The 24,865-nt window shown below is 41.3% G+C and overlaps 1 protein-coding gene across 1 annotated transcript in view; it reads right to left on the reverse strand.

Annotated features, from left to right (window-relative positions):
• Nucleotides 1-24,865, reverse strand: part of LOC145451581 (ubiquitin carboxyl-terminal hydrolase 24-like) — a 51,033-nt gene that overhangs the window by 12,668 nt on the left and 13,500 nt on the right. Inside the window, exons 12-42 of the mRNA XM_080329788.1 lie at nt 24,554-24,715; nt 22,643-22,882; nt 22,480-22,586; nt 21,498-21,590; nt 21,309-21,429; nt 20,210-20,404; nt 17,953-18,065; nt 17,678-17,855; nt 17,021-17,092; nt 16,821-16,904; nt 16,662-16,757; nt 15,292-15,490; nt 14,450-14,549; nt 13,435-13,558; nt 11,914-12,080; nt 11,020-11,106; nt 10,064-10,199; nt 9,877-10,001; nt 9,580-9,809; nt 8,700-8,860; nt 8,433-8,573; nt 7,549-7,741; nt 6,815-6,929; nt 6,299-6,434; nt 5,710-5,835; nt 4,750-4,974; nt 3,342-3,424; nt 2,870-3,008; nt 1,571-1,751; nt 1,117-1,228; nt 344-483 (exon numbers count right to left, since the gene is read on the reverse strand). Of these exons, the coding sequence (XP_080185914.1) occupies nt 344-483; nt 1,117-1,228; nt 1,571-1,751; nt 2,870-3,008; nt 3,342-3,424; nt 4,750-4,974; nt 5,710-5,835; nt 6,299-6,434; nt 6,815-6,929; nt 7,549-7,741; nt 8,433-8,573; nt 8,700-8,860; nt 9,580-9,809; nt 9,877-10,001; nt 10,064-10,199; nt 11,020-11,106; nt 11,914-12,080; nt 13,435-13,558; nt 14,450-14,549; nt 15,292-15,490; nt 16,662-16,757; nt 16,821-16,904; nt 17,021-17,092; nt 17,678-17,855; nt 17,953-18,065; nt 20,210-20,404; nt 21,309-21,429; nt 21,498-21,590; nt 22,480-22,586; nt 22,643-22,882; nt 24,554-24,715 (4,381 nt within the window). The remainder of the gene's footprint in view (nt 1-343; nt 484-1,116; nt 1,229-1,570; nt 1,752-2,869; nt 3,009-3,341; nt 3,425-4,749; nt 4,975-5,709; nt 5,836-6,298; nt 6,435-6,814; nt 6,930-7,548; nt 7,742-8,432; nt 8,574-8,699; nt 8,861-9,579; nt 9,810-9,876; nt 10,002-10,063; nt 10,200-11,019; nt 11,107-11,913; nt 12,081-13,434; nt 13,559-14,449; nt 14,550-15,291; nt 15,491-16,661; nt 16,758-16,820; nt 16,905-17,020; nt 17,093-17,677; nt 17,856-17,952; nt 18,066-20,209; nt 20,405-21,308; nt 21,430-21,497; nt 21,591-22,479; nt 22,587-22,642; nt 22,883-24,553; nt 24,716-24,865) is intronic.

The following is a 24,865-nucleotide window of genomic DNA, read 5'->3' on the forward strand; positions in this document are numbered from 1 at the left end:
GAGGGATGAATTTTGGAGTACTGAAAATTTACGGACTTTATCCACCTACGAGAATAATAGTATCGATATTATTTCCACCGTGGAAGCCCTGACTCAAGTCAATTTTTGTATTGACTCGCTCGAGTCCCGATTTTTCGGTGACTCGACTTGACTCGAGTCATTTTTTCAAATGCGTAAAATGACTCGACTCTAGTAAATTTTTGTATTGACTCGACTCGAGTCCCGATTTTTCGGTGACTCGACTTGACTCGAGTCATTTTTTAAAATGCGCAAAATGACTTGGACTTGACTCGGTGGTGAATTGAAAACGACTCGAGTTTCCAGACTCTAATTCCAGACTCACCTTTTTCGTAGACCTTGCTTTTGTAAGTACCGCCGAAGCATTCTTCCGCCAGATTACGTTCGCTCATTTCAAATTCTTCCACCGTCGTGTCGTTGAACTTGAACCATTTGCCCCGGCGGGGATTGCTCATGCTGGTGCCCCTGTAACACCGCGGCGGCGATGAGACAAAAGCTAATTCGGCATCGAGTAGGGTTATTCACTGATTAAATTGTTAAGTTGCATAAAAAACACGCTGCACAACAAATTTCGCTCATATCCAATCAGTAGAAGGCAATGGCAGAGCAAACTGAAATTTATCAATTATTATAAAAAAAATAAAAAAAAATTCTTCAAATCTTACTGCAAACCTCATGAAATTATTGAGCTGCATACGAAAACGAAGCACAAAGAAATTTGACGCAATTCCGACCCGCAGAAGCGAATTTATTTGGGTTTTTCATTCATAATTCTGGGTTTTCTCGCCTTCAATGCAATTTTTACAAATTTAAAACATTCGACTGCAATAACTTGGCCTCTGCAGGTTGCAAGTGAGCAAAAACTGTTATGCATCGTTCTTTTAGGCAACGTAACAATTTCATGGGGTTGATAGTAAATTGTAAATTTTTTTTATTATATTTTTGATATTAAATTCAAAAATTTCAATAGGTTGCGTTTTTTTAGGCAACCTAACAATTCAACCAGTGAATGCCTGAAATATGGAATAACTATAATATTGTTTGCATGCGCCTAAGAGGTACAAAACTACAAGTGAGAGATATCGGAAAGCTGGAAACCTTCTGTCCTTGATATAGGAATAGTAATGACCGGCGCTTGCTTGGCCGCTGTGCACCACGATCCCCACGAGTTCGTACATGTTACATTCCGAGGTTAAATGCCGAGTGCGACCTGAAATGGCCCAGAAAAAAATCGTCAGTACCAGGGTTGCAATGACTCGGGTCACGATTTTTTGGTGACTCGCCTCGGTTACAAACCTTGTCACAAGTCAATCTCGCTTTTATAGTCAAGTCGAGTCATTTTCAATTCACCACCTATATTTTCCAAGTATCAGGACAGATAGACTAAATATCAATAATCTGGTGACTTTACTATTCTTCGAAGTTACAATGAAATGTTTGTCCTGGCCGTCCTTGCTTCAAGTCATATAACTTGGTTTGAGTCATGCACAATGACATATCTTTTGAATATCGGGGAAGAGGCTGCCACGATCATATGAAGAAAACTACGTACCTCGGTCTTGGCGCGCTATGCCTTCTTCGGTGTAGGGCGTCATGTCCAGAGTGAGCGGAAATTGAAAGTACTGATCAAACTTCAGCGACCGCCCGCTCTCCCAATCGTACACAAATCTCTTCAGCTGCATGATCAGAATGGGCGGCAGCGTCTTAATGCAAGTTCTCTTCAAGGCAGTACGCTGTAAACGGAGATCAACTTTGTCCAGGTGACTTTCATGCGACCACAAAGAATGTATTGGCAGTTCTATATCACATCAAATGTATTCCGTATTTTTTTGCAACTTTACAGATATGTCATGCGCAATAAAATAGTATTTACAGTGACCGATTCTTTGTTTATTTATTATAGTTGTGCTCAACGTAAATACTATTTTATTCAAATCAAAATTTTTCGACGGCAATAACTCCGCTTCCCCTGGTTGAAATTGAACCAAATTTGGTGAGGATCGTTTCTACAGACAGCCTAATAATTTCATGGGGTGCACAGGAAATTTTCAAGTTTTTACCATTTATTTTTATATAATAAATAGAAACTTTCTTCTCCTGTAGCAAAGCGGTTACTGGCTGGAATTGAACCAAATTTTGTGCGTAGGCTTAAATTAGGTGACCTAACAATTTTATCAAGTAGCCAGTACGATTTGAGAAAAAAAGTCATTTTTGAAGAGCCCTAATGCGCATCAATACGAGTAGCTTGGTTAACAGCCTTCTAAAGAGGAAAGTACCAAGTATATTCCTCCCTGGTAATATAACACAGATATCTCGTGCGCATCAGCATGCGTAGCTTTTTACCAGCATTGTAACGGAGTCACGAAGCCCCGAGTCACAAGTCAATCTCACTTTTATAGTTTTGACTCGAGCCAAGTCCGAGTCCGATTCATTGCGTTGACCGCTCAGTTTCCAGTTAAATCTTGTTAAACCCAATTTTCATAACTCTGCTTGGTGATACCGAACGGTTCGCTTTTACAATATACTAATTCCCTCACTTTTTGCAGTTTCGGGTCGCATCTTCAAGTACCAGAACCGACAGACGAAATCCCAATAGTGCGGTTACTTTACTATTCTTCGAAATTACAATGAAGCGTCGGTCTTGGCCGTCTGAGTCTCTAGTCATGTGACTCGCCTCGAGTCACGCGCAATGACTCGAGTCCAAGTCGAGTCAATATACAGATGGACTCGAGACGACCAATCAAATCTGCCTGCCTGCCTGACTACCTACCTATCTACCTATCAACACTCCATACCATGACCAGCACTTCTCTATTGTCAAAAAGCGATTGACACATCGACCAAGACTTACCTTGGTGTTACATTTCTCGCAAAAGTAGGCGTTGTCGCCCTCGAGCTTCTCCCCGGCGACAAACTGGTCTAGAGAATCATGCAGATTGCCGCATTTTACAGGAAGGTTCAACGCGAAATAGGGTTCCTCCCTCTCGTACCTGTCAAAAGGGTTGTTTTGCAAGACTTTGGGAAATCAAAGTAACCATCGCAGCCGCCCAAGTACAAATGATCGGAAGTTTCTACTCCATTACAAATGTTGCAACCAAGTCGCATGGCTCCGAGTCACAAGTCAAAATGCAGTAATATTTTTGACTCGAGCAAAGTCGAGTCATTTTCAATGCGCCACCGAGTCTACGCCATAGCGTCCACTGTTTATTATTGAGCTGATATCGAACGCCTAGAATTCATGTTGTGTGAAAATGCTAGCAAAGTTACGGTTTTGCGTTCACTTTACAATCACTGCATCAACTCGAATCTATTCCACAACGTACTTGTGCGGACAGCCTTCGCAGATTTTCTGGTCCGAGAACAGCCCTTGCAAATTCTTCTTGAACAGCGGCTCCTGATTTTTGCTCTGCAAGGAGACGGTCAGTTATTAAAACTATGGACAACCAGTTTACAGTAGTATTTGAAGAGATTCTTGGAGATACAGAACTACAATATACGATTGAATAGTATATTCGTATTGAAATGAACACGAATATTCTCGGCTGACACTCGTCAGTGGTAATCGTCGGTACCTAGTAGAGAATTGGAAAGAACATTGCATATCAACAATGGTATCACAAAATATGACGTCACCGGTTAGAAATTTTGATTAGGGGAGACGAAGAATTCGAAATTTCACGACCTTGACGTCATATTTGGCGATACGATCGTTGATATACAATGTTATTTCAAATTCTCTACTAATTGCTGACGATTACTCATGACTATGGCGATTCTTTTTACCTAAAAAACTGAAGATTTTGACCTAAAAATTGTGACTTTTTTCGACCTAAAAAATCTAAATTTTGACCAAATTTTGATTTCACGTATGCAAATTAGGTGTTTTTGCACATAATGTTAAAATAGTACTACTTTTAGCGTCAAAAACTGACAAATTTTTACATGAAAAAACTAATATTTTAACGAAATCTGGCCCTATGAAGAATTCCAGTAGTTGCATCACGTATTATGGTGGAAATAATTAAAATTTGTTGTAGTACAACGAAAGATACTTTCCTACATTCTCGGATAGAAAGTGACCGTCCTTACTAAGCAGCTCGCCAAGAATGGAGAACCAACGTTCAACAGCAGTTGTTGGCTGACAACACTGGCGACAAACCGTGTTGCTTCATTCTGACCATGTTGTCTACATCACAATTTTTCATCATGCGCTTCTTGATATAAGTACCAATGCCCACGCAGTCTCGCTTCGGTTAGGATATTGCGGTACGTTGACTATAAAACCATGTCAACCTATTTGCTTTATTTGTCCGTTTATGATTCACAATTAGCAGACGATGGACCGTTCACAACGGTAGGACTATAAAGTAGGCCACAAGCTGTAAAATATCAAATGATAAATTCGCCGACAGTGCAGAATCTACAATACAAACGAAATGCAGAGGTCAAAAAATTTTGACTTTGTAAACAATTTTGACAAATTTCTAACGGTACAATTTTGGCAGAATTTTGACATGCCAAAAAAAAAAAATTACCCACCCGAAAATATTCAGGTTCATTTCAATATAAATATATTATTCAATTGTATATCGAACTTCTGTACTTTCAAAAGTCCCTTCATAAAATATCACAGTACTGTTAACGAAGCAGCCCGAAATTGCTATCAGTCGCGTGTTTCGTAACTATCTATAGTAAAATCGACTGAATCCAGCTCAAATCTTACGCAGTTACCTTCAAAAACTCGTCGATCTGATCGGAGAGATCCGTGAAGAACATGAACGCGTCCTGCTGCTCCCGAATGTTGACCGGCTGACCCCACAACTTGAAAGTCTTCCAAAACGACTCGGGTATGTAGTACTGCAGCTTGGACTCGGAGAGATGGCCGAAAATCCTCTGGAGCTGGTAGAGCAGAGTGGATTCCTCGTCAGCCTCGCCCAGTTCCGTGTTCAGAAGAGGCTGCAAAAGATATCAAACAGTCTAGTCTGAGTTTAGAACAGAATGGCGGAAACACTGAATCGCGGGTCTGGGCAAAATTCTAAATCACATAAAATATTGTTTGCTATTTTTTCGACCATACCAATTTCATCGCTGGGTTAAGGGGGTTGTTCAAAATTATCGTTTTGTTCCCGATTTTTGCGCTATTAGCTAAAATTGTTAGGTTTGCTCAAAAACGCTGCGCGCCAAATTTGGCTCGATTCCAACGAGTAGAAGTGAAGCTATTAGAGATTGAAAATTTCGAATTGATTATTCAAAAAATTTAAAATTGTTTTAAAATGTCACTGGTTCACCCATAAAAATGTTTAGCCGTCTAAAAGAACGATGCTTGACAATTTCTGCTCCCTTTCAACCGGTAGAAGTGTAGTTATTGTAGTTGAAAATGACTTCGCTTCGACGGGTTGGAATTGCGTCGAATTTGTTTTGCGTCGTTTTTGTCGACAACTCAACAATTTCACGGGGTTGACAGTGAAATTGTGTATATAGATTCTAAATTTTCAAACTCCTACGGCTTCACATCTACTGGTCGGAACGAGACAAATTAGGTGTGCAGTGTTTTTTTTTAGGCAACCTAACAATTTAGTCGGTGAATCCTTACAATATGGAATTTTTTAAATTTCTCGTCTCATGCTCGTTTGCTCAAGTGACGCACGCCAAAGTGTCGCATGCTCAAACGCGAGGCAACCAAATACCCACCGCCATGTTTTTGATCATAAACAGCTGTTGCAGGATGCTGTTCATGTAACAAGTGGCGCCGCCGTTCTTCAGACCGACCAGTCCGTGCTCGGGCCTGGACTCGACCAGCGGTTTAAAATCGAATTCCTGAAAATTAAAAAAAAAATCAATCACCGTCGACTATCCCACAGTTTTAAAGACCAACCCTAAAGCAGAGTCAAACAGCTATAAATTTGCAGCTTTACAAAATTCGAATAAAATTATAGCAAGTTTTTCACAAATTAGATTAGAATTGATAAATTTGCAACGCTTGGGAATTGGATTGAATTCCGCAGTGCAAAGAATCACACCAAAAATCAAGTTCTGTTCATATCAAATCAAAGTCGAATCTCGTAAGAACGAGAATGGCAAATGTCTGTACGGCAAGCCAGGCTTGTTCCGCACTATATAGTTGTCTTGGTGCGTTTTCAGGGAAACTGGAAATGCGATTAAAATTAAAATTTGAGCATAGAAACATTTGACAAATTACATTAGAATCGCATTACCTGCATTTTGTTTTAATTAGTAGTATTGAACACTTAATTTTCCAAGTCTGCTACAAGATGCCTACCTTAGACCTTGATAAATCGCTGTAATGATGCATAGACAGCAGCTGAGAGGACACCTGCTGCAGATTGGCGGTACACTCGTGGCATAGCTCGGTCAGGACTCCGAACGCGGCGGCCCTGGACTCTTCGTTACTGCATCTGGGCAAAGGAAGGAAAACGGCTTGAATACACAATTTTCCCCACTTTTAGCAGTTTCTGGTCGCGTTTTCGAGAAGCAGTGCTAGTAGACGAAACACCAAGAGTGTGGCAACTTTACTATTCTTCGAAATAACAATGAAATGTCGGTCTTAGCCCCGTCCGAGTCTCGAGTCATATGACTTGGTCCGAGTCATGCGCAATGACTCGAGTACAAGTCGAGTCGACACACAGATTGACTCAAGTCGAGTCGAGTCATTTTGAGAAAATGACTCGAGTCATCGAATAATCGCGAGTCAAGTCGACTCATGACTCGAGTCAATACAATCCTGCCTATAAGCGTATATTCGTTAACGCACGAAAATCGTTATGCCCAGGCTTACTTTGGTTGAAAATCGGAGAGAAGTCTTTTATTTCTGATTTGCGACGAGCCGTCCAAAATTAGTTTCGACGCCGGGAAGAGAAATTCGTGCAACAATTTCGTGATGAGTCTGGAGCCTGTGCACAAAAACATGACGTCGGTCAATTTGTTAGCTACCCTACGCGAGTCAAAATTCTGCAGAGGTACTTTGGTTGCTAGTGTTGTTCCGAAATCAGTCAGATCAAAAAAACGTTGTGCACCGAATTTGGAGCAGTTTCAACTTGTAGAGGCAAAGTTATTAGAGTGAGAAGTATTGTTTCAAATTTCAGAAATATTTTTTCAAATTGTACTGGCTGTGAAATGAGATTGTCAAATTGTCGAAAAAATTGATTCAATTTCAACCAGTAGAAGCCAAGCTGCTTCGTAATGACGGACAGTTCCGACCAGAAACGAAGAGAAGTAGTACAATCTAACGTCTTATTTCCATACATGAGGGAAAATTTTTGTAAAAATTGAGTTTTTTAGGGCAAATTCTTCTGTTTTTCAGGAAAAAAAAATCGCCCTAGTAATCAGCTTCCAAAATAGTCTGCGAGCAAGTCTGACCAAAGGTGCTCACCTCGTCTTATTTATTAATAGTAATCATTACCAAATTTAGAGTTGGGAACACTTTGGAGTTGGAGATAGGGGGTCGCGTCCATAAAAGGATTGGGAAGCACCAACTTAAAACACAACCCCACGCGTTAGTGCCCCGCTTACCTGTCTTCTTCTTGTCTACGCCTGGTCCGGCCACCAGCGTTTTGAGCAGCCTCAAATGCCCGGTCAGCAGAGTGTTGTCGAGCAATCGGGCGGATGAAGACTCCGCGTATTCCGCCGACGTGGGCACTTCGAAATCGCCGACCCAAGCGATCTCGTCGTCCAACATGGACGGCGGGTCTACGGCGCATTTTTCCTGAAAACATCGACACCCCGGGTTACTAGGAAGCCAGACTTCCACCACCAGATAATTCTAGTTGATAGTCTAATTCTGATCGAATTTGTGGAATGTTTCTATGCTCTAATTTAAACTTCTAATCTAATTCCTGGTTTTCCTGAAAATGCCACAAAAGAACTGTACAGCGCAAAACGAACCAACCTGCTGCACAGACATTTGCCATTCTTGTGCTTATGAGCAGGAACTATGATTTGATACGATTAGACTTTTTGCGAATTCACTAATTCTAATTTTAATCCAACTCAGAACAATTTGCATCGACACGCATGGGCATCGTTGATTTGGCCGTTCACACTTTCATTTGTGTGCCTTGGAGTCGACTTTTATCAAAATACGGCAACCAAGCCCGTGCACCATCTAAAAATAGTACATTGGGCTAATCACATTTTGTGATAAGATTGTCGATACACAATGTATTTTTCAATTCTCTACTAGTTGATGACAATTACACCTGACGAGGGTCAGCCGAAAATATTCGGGCTCATTTCAATATGACTATACTATTGAATTGTATATTGAAGTTCTGTGCCTCCAAGAAGCTTGTCAATTGTAAATGAGGTAATAAATTTTGCCCAAAAGGCTGCATTTAAAAAAGAGGGAAGGAGAGGTTTGGACCACCCCCCCACACACACACCGAATGCTCCATTACCTGTAGATTTTTCTCGACAACGGTTTCAACGAGTTTGGATCTGAGCTCGAAATACTCCAGGCAATTGCGTATGATCCGCTGACCTTGCGAGCGTAGAAAAGTGTTCTGCGACCATAACGGCAATCTGGCTTTCAGCACAATCTGAAGAGAAAATCCATGAACGATTGCAGTAAGACACTACAAATAGGTTCAAAGTTCAGATATAATAACATATACTATGCAGTAAGTAAGCAGAAAGTAAATATTACAAGCCTAGTTCGGACCAACCTTGACGATTTGCTGCCGGGGGCCGTTTGGAGCGTCCCGGGGCTCGATATTCGACAGGGCAAAGAATTGTTCGACGGCCGCCTGCCTGACGCCTGGGTCGCTGGGCTGCGTCAGCATGTCCACGACAAACTCAGAAACAGACGGCAGGTTGAAGAAGCGATCTGAGATGCAACAGGCATTGCTATCAACAATAGAGAGATTTACTCGGCACACTAAGAAACAAGAGAGAAGATACATTACATTATAGCAATATGTGACTGGCTGTACTAAACTTGACTAGTGCTCTCCAGACTTTTCGTGTGCCCCTTATCAAGAGTTAACGGCACAATAGCATATCAGCCAGGGCTCACCAACTCAAGACAGGATGCAGGCCACTTTTCAAATTTCGCAGAGGACGTGGCCCGCAAGAACATAATATTGCCACACACTTTTTGTCAGTATAGTGCTGCGCTCTCTAACATGGGCAACGGACATAGCTAACGCTACAAAAAAGTATCATGATCACAACTTTCATTTTAGTTTTGGCTATGAGCTACACACGATACCTGCAACGCTTTCCGGCAACTAAGGAACGTGTATTGGGGCTAACGAGACACAGTACTAGCTGAAAAACTATCTCCTCTTAAAACTTGATCTTGTGCGGCAGCTGATTCTACCTCAATGGAATGTTTACGTTATTACCACCGCCAAATCTGCTTCAGCTAGTGAAGATAGTGTTGTTGCGCACAGGAGATTATCACCAGAAATTTACAATAATAGATATTGAATTGAATAAAACAAAGTGTAGGAGATTATTAATCTATCAACAATGCATATTTTCAGTGATAGTATAGTGATTGAAGTAAAGAATTCATAACATAATTACAAAACCACATCTCACCGATATGGGAGTTCCGCAGCTTGAGACACAGCACCAGCAGCTCGAGAGCCTGTTGCGCTACTACCGCATCGAGATTGGCGGACTGGTCGGCTTTTTGACTGCCGCGCGGTTCCGATTCCGTGCTGCCGCAGCTCGAGATGCTGCCCGTGCTGATGCTGCGCCCGACGAAGGGACTCACGTTCGACATCGACACGGAGGAAGACGTCGACTCCTTGCTCCAACGACGAAGTCTGAATTTTGCGATAAACATCAATCGGTCATATCACGACAATCCAGGGATTCTGACTACAAATCTACCTCGAAAAGCTGGTGGTTTCTGGATCTTTGGCTGCGGTGACCTGGTCCAACTTGGATGCCGAGGCGAACCACGTTATCTTGACCAGCGTCGATATCAAGAGCGCAAATTCCTGGTCGTCCAGAACCTTCAACGGACACAGTATATTAACTTATTGACTTGTGACTTGGTTACAACCCTGTTACCAACCTGAACGGCTGACTTTGTGACTCTGGGAATCCTTTCCAAAAGCGCGACGGGGCTTTGAGAGAGCGGACTCCTGCGATTTTTCTTGGTCGGGGTGGCGGAACATTCCGAGGACCCCACGCCGAAATCCATCATCTCCCTGAAAGCAAAGTGAAAATGCACTGGTCGTATTCGTAGGTATTGTGAGAACACGCACAGTAGGGTCGTTCAAAAATAATGGCCCAGCAATTTCTATCGAGCAGTTATTCTGGAACAGTGGTTATGTATATCACAGGAGAAAAGGGATTTTTGCAAACAAACTTTTTCAGAAACCACAAGAAAACATCTCTAAACAGCGATACGTTTGTATCAGTATGCTATCGGTAATTAAAATGAGTTTGCTCGGCAGAACATTTCATCTCAGACGGCCATTCTGTTTACGTGGGTTCTGAAGTTTGAGCAGTTATAAAGCAAAACCGCCTCATGATTTCTCTTATCAAAAAAAATATGGCTTTGATACTATTCTTCACAATTCAATCCTTGAAACCTCGATTGGTCATATCACAGCATCCAGCCATTCACTGATTAAATTGTCAGGTTACCCGAAAAAACACTGCACCCCAAATTTGGTTCAATTCTAACATGTCTAAGCCATTTTTGCAGACAAATCAACAATTTTATGGTTTTTTTTAAATCTTCCATAATAAATTGAAATTTTAAATAGGCTCTGTGGCGGCTTAGACTTGTTAGAATTGAACCAAATTTGGTGTGCACAGTTTTTTAGGGAAACCTGACAATTTAATCAGTGAATGGCTGGAATCCGAAAAAAAAGAAGTTATTTTTGAACAACCCTAATAGGCATGGTAGAGACAACATCAAAAATTATCATGAAAATGATGTGGAACTGGCCGTATTTTTATTGTGGTCGCATAAAAGGTACAAATTCACTCAGCGCGGCCCTATCAGTGATAGACACAAACCTTTTAGTGGGCGTGGCCGCGAGACTGATTCGTGAACTCCTGGTCAAAGACTCGTCCGCGCTTGACGCCGAGTCGCAGAGCAAAAATCTGAAACGGGTCACAAATTGAAACGACATGTTACTTTCTATAGTCTCAATAACAATGGCAATTTACTAGTATTTTTCGTTCAGCAACCATAGCAACTTTACTTGAAGCAATAGTTCCAAACATAGTTAATTAATTTAATTAGTTATCTAATTAAATTACTGAGTCTGCAAAAAGTTGGAAATCGAAATACATTCCGAATCAGGAAGAAATACAACAACATTCATTCTATTCATGAATTACTTTTTTTCATCAAATTTTACGGGCTACTTGATAAAATTGTTAGGTTGCCTGAAAAATACGCTGTACACCTATTTTGGCTCAATTCTAACCTATAGATACATTGCCATGAAAAAAAGTATTGGATTATTTACTAAAAGTAAATATAAATAAACTTTTTCCAAATTTTACAGGCTGCCCCGCGAAATTGTTGGTTTGTCTGAAAAAACAATTCGCAACAAATTTGGCTAAATTCTAACCAGTAGAAGTGAAGTTATGGGAGTACAAAGTCTTGAATTTGAAAAAAATAGTATTTGTGGTGGTAAATTTTTGAATAAATCATTATGTATTTATCTACCCACCGTAAATTCTATGATTGCGAATCCTAAATTTTGAACGTCAACAACTTCGCTTTTACTGGTTGGAATCGAACCGAAATTGGTGCGCAGCGTTTTTTTACGCTACCTAAAAATTTTATCAAGTAGCCAGCAAAATTTGAAAAAGAAAGTAATTTTTGAACACACCTATATTATGACCAAGATAAGTTGAAAATTTTCAAGCCGCAGAAATATGAATCGACCATACTCTCACCTGGCGATGGTCAACGCAGTGGTGTAGCATCCGCGGCGTATTTCAGCCTCCGTCTGATTCTCGACCATTTCCGAGACCACTTCGTTTTGAAGGATGTTGAGAATCATCTGAAGGCCTCCTCGTTTCAGAAAGTGCTTCGTGAATTCCGCAGAGTTGTTCTCCACAAGCTGCAAAAGAGGAACGTCAATTGCCGTCGGCAAACAACAATGAAATCGCCGAACAGCTGTTGCTGGTTAGAGATGGGAGGGGACCATGTCTTTTTGTGACAGGCTACAAATATGACTGTCCCTTAGGGCTGTTCAAAAATAACCTTTTTTCCTGAATCTTGCTGGTTACTTGATTAAATCGTTAGGTTGCCTTAAAAAACGACGCACACCAAATTTCAATTCATTCCAACCAATATTCGCGGATTTCGTAGAGTTTGAAAATTTTGAATTTGCCTAAAAATGCAAAAAAATTTTTTTTTCAAATTTCTCTGCCAACCCCATGAAATTGTTGCACTGTCTTCAAAAACGATGCAAAACAAATTTGACTCAATTCGAAGCCGTAGAAGTGGAGTTATTTCAGTTTTTCTTTGATAATTCTGAGATTATCCTTGATTGGTGGATCATCCCAGAATTATCATCAAAAAACTTGAATAACTCCGCTTCTGCAGCTTGGAATTGAGTCAAATTTGTTTTCCGTCGTCTTTGAAGACAGCGCAACAATTTCATAAGGTTGGAAGGAAAATTTGAAAAAAAAAAATATTTGCATTTTTAGGCAAATTCAAAATTTTCAAATTCTACGAAATCCGCGAATATTGGTTGGAATGAATTGAAATTTGGTGTGCGACGTTTTTTAAGGCAACCTAACGATTTAATCAAGTAACCAGCAAGATTCAGGAAAAAAGGTTATTTTTGAACAGCCCTACTGTCCCTGTCCCAAGCAGATTTAATCAGTAACGAACTACTGCAATTTGCACATTACTTACTTAAGCAGTAAGGTTGTTCAGAAATAACCGTCATTCCCGGATCACGGGGATTCACTGATCAAACTGTTAGGTTGACTAAAATAAAAGGTCGCACACCCAAATTTGGTTGGTAGACGTGAACGCACAGGAGTTTGAAAATTTTGAATTTATTATTACTCAAATTTTACCGTCAACCCTATGAAATTGTCAAGTTGTCTGAAATAACGGTGCTTAACCATTTTTTCTCACTTCCGAGCGTAGAAACGAAGTTTTTGGATTCGCAAACATAGCCTTGGATGGTGGCTAATCTCAGAATTATGGATGAAAAACTCAAATAACTTCGCTTCTACGGGTTGGAATTCAGTCAAATTCTGCATCGTTTTTCGTTAGTCGACATCAATAAACGAAGATTCCAGTGCTACATTTGAGTGGCATAGATTTTTCGTACTCAAATTCTAGGTTAATTTTGATTTCTGAAGGTTCCCTGTTCCGCAACATTTGTTTCGAAGTTTCACATGTCCGCGAGGTTGAAATGGTTCAGGGCCGCTGATTTTGTTAGACTAAGTCATCACCTGTTCGTCGTTAACCGGTATCAAGAAACGACAGAGAATTTCCAAGTTGTACCGAAGCCTGAAAAGATTCATTCCGGGAGACGACAATTTGAAGAGATATTCCAGAGGCGACTGTCTGGGAGTCCTAAACAAAGGAGCACGATCATAACATTCTTCGAGTTGAAGAGAGATTGAAGGTACAGCGGTTTGCGCGAGAGGATAGCTTCTTGGAGGCACAGAACTTCAATATGCAATTGAATATTCGTATCGAAATAAGGCCGAATATTTTTTGCTGACACTCGTCAGGGGAAATGGTCAGCAACTGGTAGATAATTGGAAAGACCATCGTACATCAATAATCATATCACCGTGAAAATTCGAATAATTAAGGAAAGCAGATGGCTTAAACTCAATGTGCTAATTATTATATGTTACACATACTTAATACTCATTCTGCTGGCTTAACCCGTCTTATCGACTGTTATCAAAATCTATTCCCCCAGGTCGTGCCAACAGAAAGAATTAGCGCAATGGTTCTTAACCTTTTTGTCCTCACGGACCCCTTTTGAACCATCACGAACCCCCGCGGACCCATAAACAAACGCAATTTCAAGGTTAGCTCATCTGTCTTGCGCAGGTCTGTCAGTTGGCTAGTGATAAACAGCAACAATTTGATAAGAGATAAGGAAAAACCACAACAAAACATCTCTGAACAGCAATATGTTAGTATCGGTAGGCCACCCGTTGGTGATTAAAATGAGTTTGCGCAGTACAAGATATTTCATCTCGTAAGGCTACTACGTTGATGTGAGTCATGGAGTTTTAGCAGCTATGCAGCGAAACTGCCTTATGATTTCCCTATAGATACAGTTTAGCAAATTACAAAATAGGTTATCAACCATTTTCCAAATTTAGAGGTTTCGCGGACGATTGCAGATTGCTGACGATCACCCCTGACGAGTGTCAGCCCCAAATATTCGGGTTTATTTCAATAATTATACACTATTCGATTGTATGACGAAGATGATGATTTCACCTTTGCCTTTTCGGAGACTGTCCGAGAAGGGTAGTCGGTCTCTCAGAGTTGATAGAGATGGAAGAGGCATTCCGTTTCACGCGTTCCGGCGACTCGCCTTCTAAAATATTTGGACGAAGCGTTTAAATAATATATTCATATCGAAATCAACCCGAATATTGACATTTGTCAGTGTTAATCGTCAGCAACTAGTAGAGCATTGGAAAGAGAATTCTCCATCGAAAATCGTATCACCTTCTTGTTTCCAATTCTCTACCGGTTGCAGACGATTACCCCTGCCGAGTGTCATGATTCAGGTTGATTTCAATATTAATCGGGAACTATCGAATACACTTTGAAACAGCGAGATCATAAAATTGATTAAATTAATGCAACGTCATCTGAGTGTTTACTTAGATGCTCAAATATATTATTGTAGTTTATTTCTGCACATAACATCCGCGAGAGTCTCTAATTATGACAATCTAATAATCCTAGATATAATGATGTTGCTGCATTTTGATTTAAAACAGTCTGGACTGTGTAGAGAGAGATTGAATTTATGATCTTTATAGCACACCTGAGCTGTTCTTTTATCAAACCCACAGCGCGAAAATGAGAGATTTTAGTCGAAATAGCCTGATCTCTAAAACAAGAGCCAATTTGAAAAAAACCAAGATCATATTCACAGTCAGTGCCGTTCAGATCCCCTAAAACCACTCTTACTTTGTCTGCCTAAAAATATGTGTTGACCAGTGTTATAGATTATTATTATATAGAACAAATTATAGTGTTAAATTGATGAACACCATCATAATTCGATAAAAAGAGATAAACCGTGCACGAATTCAAAATTATCGCACCCGTCCTGCTGTCTCTGCGACCCTCTTCGCGTACGATAGACTTCAAACTCCTCAGCACCGAGGGATCGCTCGGGATGAGCAGTATCAGCGACCTGGCCTGTTGCGTGATCCGGGGTTCGTTCCACTCCGTGAGTTGATACAGAACTTCGAAGGTGTCGTTGCCCTTCTTTGCCATGACGACAGACGGCAGCTTTTCCTCCTAAAATCGAGAGTTTTCTATTCCGGGTTCCGGGCATTCAACGATTAAATTGCCAGGTTGCCCACAAAAAGTGCTGCACACCAAATTTGGCCCGGTTCCGTTGGCGGATGTCGGAGATGAGCAGGGTTAGGATTACGATTCAGAAAAAACTGGATTGGTGGAATTTTGTCGGATTAGGATTTCAGATATATTTTTAATGTATTAGGATTAGGAATTTCAAATCCGCTAATCTCTGGCAGATGTGAACACAGTAGAAGTAGAGTTATCGGAGTATAAAATTTTGGATATGAATAAAACAGTATTTACGGCGGTAAATTCTTTATAATATATATTATACCTACCCACCGTAAATACTATGATTTGAAATCCTCAATTTTAAACTTCAATAACTTTGCTTCTACGGGTTGGAATTGAACCAAATTTGCGCTGGGCGTCATTTTTACAGAAAAACTAACAATTTCACAGGCTTTTACAAAATAAATCCAAAACTTTTTTCTACATAGCAATGCTTCCGTGGGTTGGAATTGAGTCAAAATTGGGCTGCAGCGTTTTTTAGGCAACCTAACAATTTCTTCAAGCAGCCAAAAAAATTGAAAAAAAGTTTTTTTCGAACAACCCTAATGATCGTTTGTCAAAACCAGGGTTGTAATCGATTCGCAAGACAATCGCATTTTATAGTTTTGACTCGAGTCAAGTCGAGTCCTTTTCAATTCACCACCAGACTGCTCAGTTTCCCGTTAAAGTCCTGTTAAACAAACTTTTTATAACTCTGCTTGGTGATATCGAATGGTTCGCATTGATAATATACTAATTTTCCTCACTTAGCTGTTTGTGGTTGCACTTTCAAGTGCAAGTACCAATAGACGAAATCCCGAAAGTGTGGTTACTTTACTATTCTTCGAAATTACAATGAAATGTCGGTACTGGCCGTCCGAGTCTCGGGTCAATTGACTTGGTCTCAGTCATGCGCAATGACTCGAATCCAAGTCGAGTCAATACACAGAGTGACTCGAGTCGAGTCATTTCCGTATTTTGAGAAAATGACTCGAGTCAAGAAAATTTTGAGTCATGACGCGAGCCATTGCAACCCTGGTCAAAACCTACATAGGAATTCGGAAAATCTAGGAATACTTCATTTCCGAACACCTCCGCATAAAAAACCGCTTCAAACCTTCTCCAGCATCAACGCCGTCTTGCTCTGGCTCGAGTTGAGATCTTCCTCCGTCGTGACAGTGGCCGGCGAAACCGCGGTCTTCGCGACGACGGGCTGAACAGAAACCAGAGGGGTCAAGGGTCGCGTTCGGCCCCCGAATAACGCTCAAATATCGACCTGGCGCGCACGGAACGGAACTGCGCGCAGCAGCCGTCGGTCTTGCGACTGGGGCAGAGTTTTGTCTTTCACCGCGAGTTGAACCTGGCCAGAGAAAACGCGTTGAAAAAACATTCAAGATCGAGGGCAGACTGGGGAAACTAGATCTCGTTCTAATCTAATTAGGAGTTGTCCAGCTATGGTCGCGCTCTAGAGCTCACCTGATCTGACGTGGTGGCCAGGCGCGACGCAACTTGGCTGCGTACGTTTTCCAGAGTGTCGTTATCGTGGGTCTGCGTAAACAAAAATAGAATATTGATATAGTCGTACTGGATATATCCCAGAGAAAATAACAAAAGTGGTTCAAAAGACGATGAAATATTCCAAAAAATGTCACGCCACTCACGGAGAAGTAAAAACGATGTCACAACTTTGTGGTCTGTTTAAAGTAGAATTTGCGAATTCCAAGACATGGCAAAATGGGCACTTCAAGTAGAAGCATAATATGAAATGCCTGTAGAGTATTCGAGTGGGATCAAAAGCTAGATTTCTTCGAGCAGTTACGTATCTTTAGCAATCAATCGAAAATTTGCGAAACGTATCTTTGAACAGCTACTTGGAGGTACAGGACTTCAATATAAAATTGAGCAGTATATTCATAATGAAATGAACTGAAATTTTTTCGGCCGACACTCGTCAGGGGTAATCGTCGGCAACTAGAAGAGAATAGGAAAGAACATTGTACGTCAACAATCGTATTGCAAAATATGACGTTGTCGGCATGTAATTTCAAATATTTAATGCGAAAATATTATCGTTGGAGCCCAAAAATAATCTGTAAAAATCGATAACACGGCGGCACGCTCGGAATTGCTCACCGTTAGCGTGAAGGCCGTTTTCGGAGAATCGCAAGTCACGTAAATCTTGACTGGCGATCCCCAAAACAGCGCGCCGTGAGGGAGTATGGTTCTTGCGTCTGTGTGCAATTTTTCCGCTTCCGTTATGTAACGCTCGGCGATCAGGAGAATTCTCTCCATCATCATGATACGGTTGTTGCTGAGAAGGGAGAGCGGCGTTGTAATGACTGAACTTGACTCGATTCATTTTTTCAAATCGTTTTTTGTGAATTTTCGCATCAAGACGAGAAGCTTACCTAGTGGTGGGCGAAGGCATGTTGACGTCAGGCAGAATGTTCGCCGCCAGAGTCTTCGTCACTTTCGTCATGGCGTGCGCGATCACAGAGTTTTCCCCGGACACGTGGATATGCTGAAAAACCCATTCCGTTTCATCCGCAGACCGAAACTTGAACAATATACTCACTAGAACTAGAACTACCGGTATTAACTTTTAAAAATCCGCGACTAGAACTACAACTATGCAGCGTGCAAAATCCGCAACTAAAACTAGAACAGGGGCGGGCCAGATTGCTGAATCGATACATTATTCGCCCATTCATCCGCGTATACAAGGAATAAATCGTATTTAATAAATTTATTTCAACGACAGCAATGATACTTCAAAGCCATTACTCGCCGATAATGACGAGGATATAATGTGGATTTGAGAACAGCATTATCGTACAGGCACCGCCATGTCTGCTTCTCTCTGATCATAGTGTCCTACATGGTGTGGACACAAGAAAATATCGCGGCTCAGTGAAATTGGTCTACGTCACACTTTCAATTTGATCGAAGGCAATTTGATGGTAGTTTTTGACCGACTTGCCGAGCATTAAATTTGATAAAACGGGTACAAATCAAAAGCTATACCGCGGTGCTGAATGCGAAAATATGAATTTTATTCTGCTAGTGGTCCTGGAACCCCCCGAAATCAGCCTCGAATGTTGCATTGTAACGGAGTTTGATATTGTGACGCAGCCATGCCGTCTGAGCAGCTCAGGAGCAAGCGCGCACGAGAGTGAGAGCGTGAATGCTCAATGCTCAATCAAGGGCCAATACGCTTGCGGTTTACTCTGCTCCTCACTTGCTCCCAGACGGCCTGGCTGCGTCACAATACTAAACTCCGTTACAATGCAACATCCGAAGCTGATTTTGGGGGGTTCCAGGACCACGAGCAGAATCGAATTTATATTTTCGCAATCAGTACCGCGGTAGCTTTCGATTGATACCCGTTTAATCAAATTTAATGCTCGGCAAGCCGGTCAAAAATTACCGTGAAATTGTCTTTGGCCAAAGGGAAAGTGTGACGTAGACCAATTTCAGTAAGCCTTGAGATTTGCTTGTGAACACACTATATAGGACACTCTGCTCTGAGCAATCAACACACGGTGCAATCCCTAATAAATATTCCAAGGCGTTCGATAAGCCCGGTACCCCAAATTTACCAAGATATCGATTCATTAGGGCTGAGTAGGTGATGAGATAGCGTTGTTGTTCATCTTTGTGGCCTATTTTATCTCGATATTGAATTCATACGGACCGCGGCATCTACGGAATTTGAAAAGTGGCCCGCGACCCGTTTTGAGTTGGCGACCCCTGGCATAAGCGGTGTCTTACAAAAGCCTACAAGCGTGCCGTGGTACCAGTCGGCGGTTACGGAATCAAAAATTAGAAATATCGGTTGGTGTAAATGACCATTGTAGTCTACAAACACCATGATTACTACAAACGATATTAGGGTTGAGTACATCGTAAATGCCGATAATGCAAGTCTTCTCGCTTCGACGAACTTACGCGCAAGCCCCACTCGCACGCTGCGCAATGCGCATACATGTATAAAATAACATGCAGTCACTAAAATATGACGTATTTAAGCAAGTAGAGGGGAATCTCGGCAGACTGTAGCCACGGGCCACATTATCATATAAGACGGAAAACTGTCCGCGGGCCGGATCCGGCCCACGGGCCGTATGTTGCCCACCCCTGAACTAGAACCAGAACTACTCACTTTTCGAAATCAGCAATTAGAACTATAGCTACTCACTGTTCATAACAGAACTAGAATTATTCAATTTTCAAAATCCGCAACTAGAACTAGAGCTACTTACTTTTCGAAATACGCAACTAGAACTAGAACTACTCACTTATCAAAATACGCAAGTAGAGCTAGAGCTATTCAATTTTCAAAATCCGTAAGTAGAACTAGAGCTACTCGCTTTTCAAAATACGCAATTCGAACTAGAATTACATACTTTCCAAAATCCACAACTAGAACTAGAAATAGAACTACTCCCTTTCAAAAATATGCAATTAAAACTAGAAGTAGAACTACTCCTTTTTCAAAATCAGCAACTAAAACAGAGAACTACTCACTTTCAAAAATTCGCGACTAGAACTCGAGCTACTCAAAAATCCGGTAGCTGGTTAACAGACGTCTAACTAGGTCGGCAGTTCGTAAAGTCTGCCAATATCACCAATCGCGACCAAAATTCCATGAAAAGGGACACCCACGTGCAGCCGCTTGTAACACTCGGAAATGAAGCGCGAATGCAGAGCCTTTTGGTCTTTCTTCAGGTTGAACGAGACCGCGAGATAGGAGAATTTCACCAGGGTCCCGATAGCGAGTTCCGCCACCTCTTCGAGCGGACACTCCAGGCACACGCGCCACAAGAAGTCCATACCGAGTAGGTCCAGTTTCTCGACATACTACAAGAGTAAGCGTAAGTCAATTTCAGTTCATATCAGACCAGACTTCGTTCTCATCAGCACGAGAATTGTAAATGCCTGTACAGCAAGCTTGGCTGATTTCGCACGATACAGGAAGAGAAAGTTTCTATTTATTATATAAAATAAACAATAAAAAATTTGAAAATTGTCTGTTCACCCCATGAAAATGTTAGGTTTTCATAGAAACGATGTTCACCAAATTTGGTTCAATACCAACCAGTGGAAGCGGAGTTATTGCCGTCGAAAAAATTGGATTTGAATAAAATAGTATTTACGGCGACCGATTCTTTGTTTACTTATTATAGTTGTGCTCACCGTAAATACTATTTTATTCACATCCAAATTTTTCGACGGCAATAACTCCGCTTCCACTGGTTGGAATTGAACCAAATTTGGTGAACATCGTTTCTATAGACAACCTAACACTTTCATGGGGGGTGGGGGGGGGGACAAAAAATTATCAAATTTTTTATTATTTATTTTTGTATAATAAATAGAAACTTTCTTCTCCTATAGCAAAGCGGTTACTGGCTGGAATTGAACCAAATTTTGTGTGTAGGATTAAATTAGGTAACCTAGCAATTTTATCAAGTAGCCAGTACGATTTGAGAAAAAAGGCGCCCTACTGTGCAAGTGCACAGCAAGCTTGACTCATTTCACACTATACACTTCCCCCATGGCATTTCCACGAAAACCAGTCATGAGATTAGTAACAGAGCATAGAAAAAGTTCACAGATTAGAGTAGGATTAGATTATCGGTGTTTCGCTCTATTCAGTTAATCCAGACGACTAGAATTATCAAGCTGTCTAAGTCTGCTGGAACTGTGCACTTGAGTAGCAGTGAAAATTACTATGAAAACCGAAACACTAGCAAACTCTCACCAGGTTGCCGGAGCTTCGTTTCATCTTCTGCTCGTTCAAATTCGTCGCCTCCATGAACTTCATCAAGCAACGGTACGCGTGAGCAGACATTTGAGTCGGGTCCAACTTCAGCAGTCTCTCCCTAAAAGACGACAGTGAAGGACGGTAATAACCACATCTCCGTGGCCACGGTGAGATTCAAATAAACACCTGAAAAGCAGCTTGGCGGTATCGTGGTCGAGATCTTCCAGGCTATCTCCGAACCACTCCAGACAAGCCTCGTTATCTTCGATGCACGAATCCCTGAGAAGATTTGGTTACTCTAAAAACCCGACTCTAATCATTACAATATACACTGTGAAAAATATCCTTGGTAAATCCCAAACTTCCCCTAGTGTGACTCGGGAAACTACTTTCCGACCTCATTATAACTAGGTAAACCCCGAGTGAACTCTGACTAGGATTGCAAAAAACCAAGTCTGACAGATCATTTTCATTGACCTTTCACCTCAGCCAACTAGGTAACTGGAGAATAGTAAAGAAACAGTTAGAGACTGAGGAAATTTACTTTATTATCATTGCGAGCCATTCTATATCACTTGAGCTGAGTTGAAAAAAGTGGGTTGAAATTCAAACTGAACAGTGAACATTACTACTTGGACTCAGACTTGACTCGGCGGTGAATTGAAAATGACTTGACTTGACTCGAGAGTCAAAACTATAAAAGTGAGATTGACTTGCGACTCGGGATCTTGTGACTTGGTTACAGCCCTGTTTTCACTACCCGACTCAAATCTTTACAATATTTACTCAAATTGCTGTGCTCAGAGCTGAGTCGCAGCAACTTTCAGAGTCCAGGACGTTATGTTCACTGTTCAGTTTTCAGTTCAACCAACTTTTCAAGAGATATAGAATGGCTCGCCCTATTTTCCAAGTATCAGGACCGATAGACGAAATACCAATAATGCGGTGACTTTACTATTCTTCGAAGCTACAATGAAATGTCTGTCTTGGCCATCCTAGTCTCGAGTCATGCACAATGACTCGAGTATAAGTCGAGTCGAAATACAGTTCAACTCGAGTCGAGTTATGACTCGAGTCATTCCAACTCTGGTTTTCTGAGCATTTTGGCATTGATAAACCACGAACAGAAACACATCCAGCCATTCCAGAAAGGAAGTAGTCTACTTACTTATTTGCGACGAGCGTGTCCCACACTTCTTTCGCACGGCTCGAAGGCAGGTAGATGTTTGCGTCTTTCAGCAGGAACTTCAGAAATTGCAGGTGCCAATACATAAACTGCGAGACAGCGCCAGTCAAACGAGGAAACAAACCAAACGGAAAACGGTGCTCACGTCGGCGTGCTTATACTTCCCGTCCACCGTCAGTTCTCTATGTAATTCGGTCCGCTGTTGGAGCGCAGACTGCACCGCGATACGATGGCATCGCATTAGACTCGAAACGATCAACTTCAACAAGTCATGCTGCTTGTTCATTTCGCACAGAACACCGCGATCGGACTTAGTGGAGTAGGTCTTCCCATATGTGTTGGCGATGTCGTTCATCTGCTTCAACGCAGGCACCACCCATGTGTCCTTTAAATAAAGAGAGTGTAGTTGGCAGGGGAGCAGCCAGCCAAAAAATAAGGGGGGGGGGTGTTTCAACATAGCATCAATTCATTAGGGTTAACTACATGAGTAAATCACGATAATATGATCGCCGCATGTTGACGACCTTTCGCGTGTGATAAATTTGCCGACGAGTCCGGAATTATTGTCGATTAGCGAGTCAATTAAATACGCTGAATCATCAACGCGTATTACGTCTCCTCGGCGTCGATTTGCGCTAGTCAAAATGTCCGAGTTGTTATGGAATCTGTTCTATACTGGCACCGATTTCCGGTGGTTCAATTTCAAACCTTTCCCCTCTTGTTTAACTCAAGCCTTGACACACAGCTCCCGATGGTTATGTTCAAGTATTAGCGGAAACCAATTACGAAATACGGACATTCGACGTCATTCAGTTTCGCGATGTCACTGTCTCCAAGCCAACGAGAGATAGGAGCCAAAGCATGCTAGGCCCGAGACGCGATAGTTAGGCCAGCGATGATATCTTTCGTACAAGGCCTATTGCAGATGCGATTGTGTAGGCCAATGATTATATTAGGCTCACCAGGCAAAGCACATGCGATTGTGCAGGCAAGCAATGATATAGTGCGCACCGGGCTTATTTCAGATACGATTCTTCAAGCCAAAAGAACTAGGCTCGTTGGAGACGCGATAAATCAGGCCGGTGACGATTGCCGAGCGCGCTACAGTCAATGTCCTAAGCGGGCGATCGCTTCGCATTACATTGTGCACAGACGAATATCACTAATTGTATTTCACAAGAGAAATAATGTTTCGGCACGCGAAACACCCCACCTCAAAATTGCGATGTCACTTTACTGATATAATGCCTGTTTAACAAGTTACAGAACAGTTGGAAGGATTATGCGCAACTCATCTTGGAGAAATTTCGTTTTGAAATTTCAAAATTCATTTTTTTTGCAAAAGCTTTCTGTGAACTACCACGGTGTACTGAAGCCAAACAAAAATTAGCAAAATACATATCTGGATGTTGACTTTTCAAAATACCATTAGTGAATCATTTACGACAAAAATTTCGTACTAAGTTTTGAATTCTGATCAATCGATATAACAAAATTTTACAACGGAGAAAAACGCTATTGACATATTCGCAGTAAAAGAGAATATTAACATTGAATAGAAAATTGAAATTCAAATTTTGCAATTTTGACTTATTCATTTGATGAGATACGGCAATGATGTAAAAACGTAGCTACCGTGTTAACATTTCCAACTGAAAAAATAAAAATTTAAAATGTTGACGTTTTTTTACAGTTGCTAGTCCACTTAAATTTTCTCTTGTTGGAGTCTGCGTCAAAGTTGAGAAGCACATACTGGCTGGAGTAGGAGTGTGTTAAAATGCTCCGATTCCAAATCTGTACTTCAAAATCGAACCAAATGCTCTCAAAAAGTGCCGTTTCACGTTTTCAAGCCATCACAAGCTTCATTTCTTTCTTCGAGTACAGTTTTCATAATTTCTGCGAGCCATATAAAGAATGTAGAGGTGTAATTTTCCGTGTAAATTTACTAGAATGTTGGAGTCGGTGGTAAAATGAAATTTGTTTTCAAATCACACAGAAGAGAGCTAGTACTTAGTACTTTAGTACCGGTACTTAAAATGTTCGAATCAAAATCTACCTTCTTGATATCTTCGATGCATCTGACAATGAAAGTTTTCTTCAACGACTCTCTGACGTGGTAGGATCCCGTGAGAATGGCGTGGTGCTCTCTCATCGCGAAATCCACGAGATGAGACGGAAGTTTCGGCAGATGGGCCAGATCCCAGAGCAGGTCGAGCACCTAAATTCAACTGTGTCAAATAGACTTTCTGTCATAGATAGCAATCCTACTCAAGAGGAAAAAGCATTGATTATTTAAATTCGAAACTACAGGGGTTTCTTAGAGTCTTATCCATTTGGCGACAGAAAACGCCTGGATATCAATTTCAAT

The sequence above is a fragment of the Botryllus schlosseri genome, chromosome 12, assembly GCF_051294905.1.
Source record: "Botryllus schlosseri isolate E-star chromosome 12, Bs_hap1, whole genome shotgun sequence".
Taxonomy (NCBI): domain Eukaryota; kingdom Metazoa; phylum Chordata; class Ascidiacea; order Stolidobranchia; family Styelidae; genus Botryllus; species Botryllus schlosseri.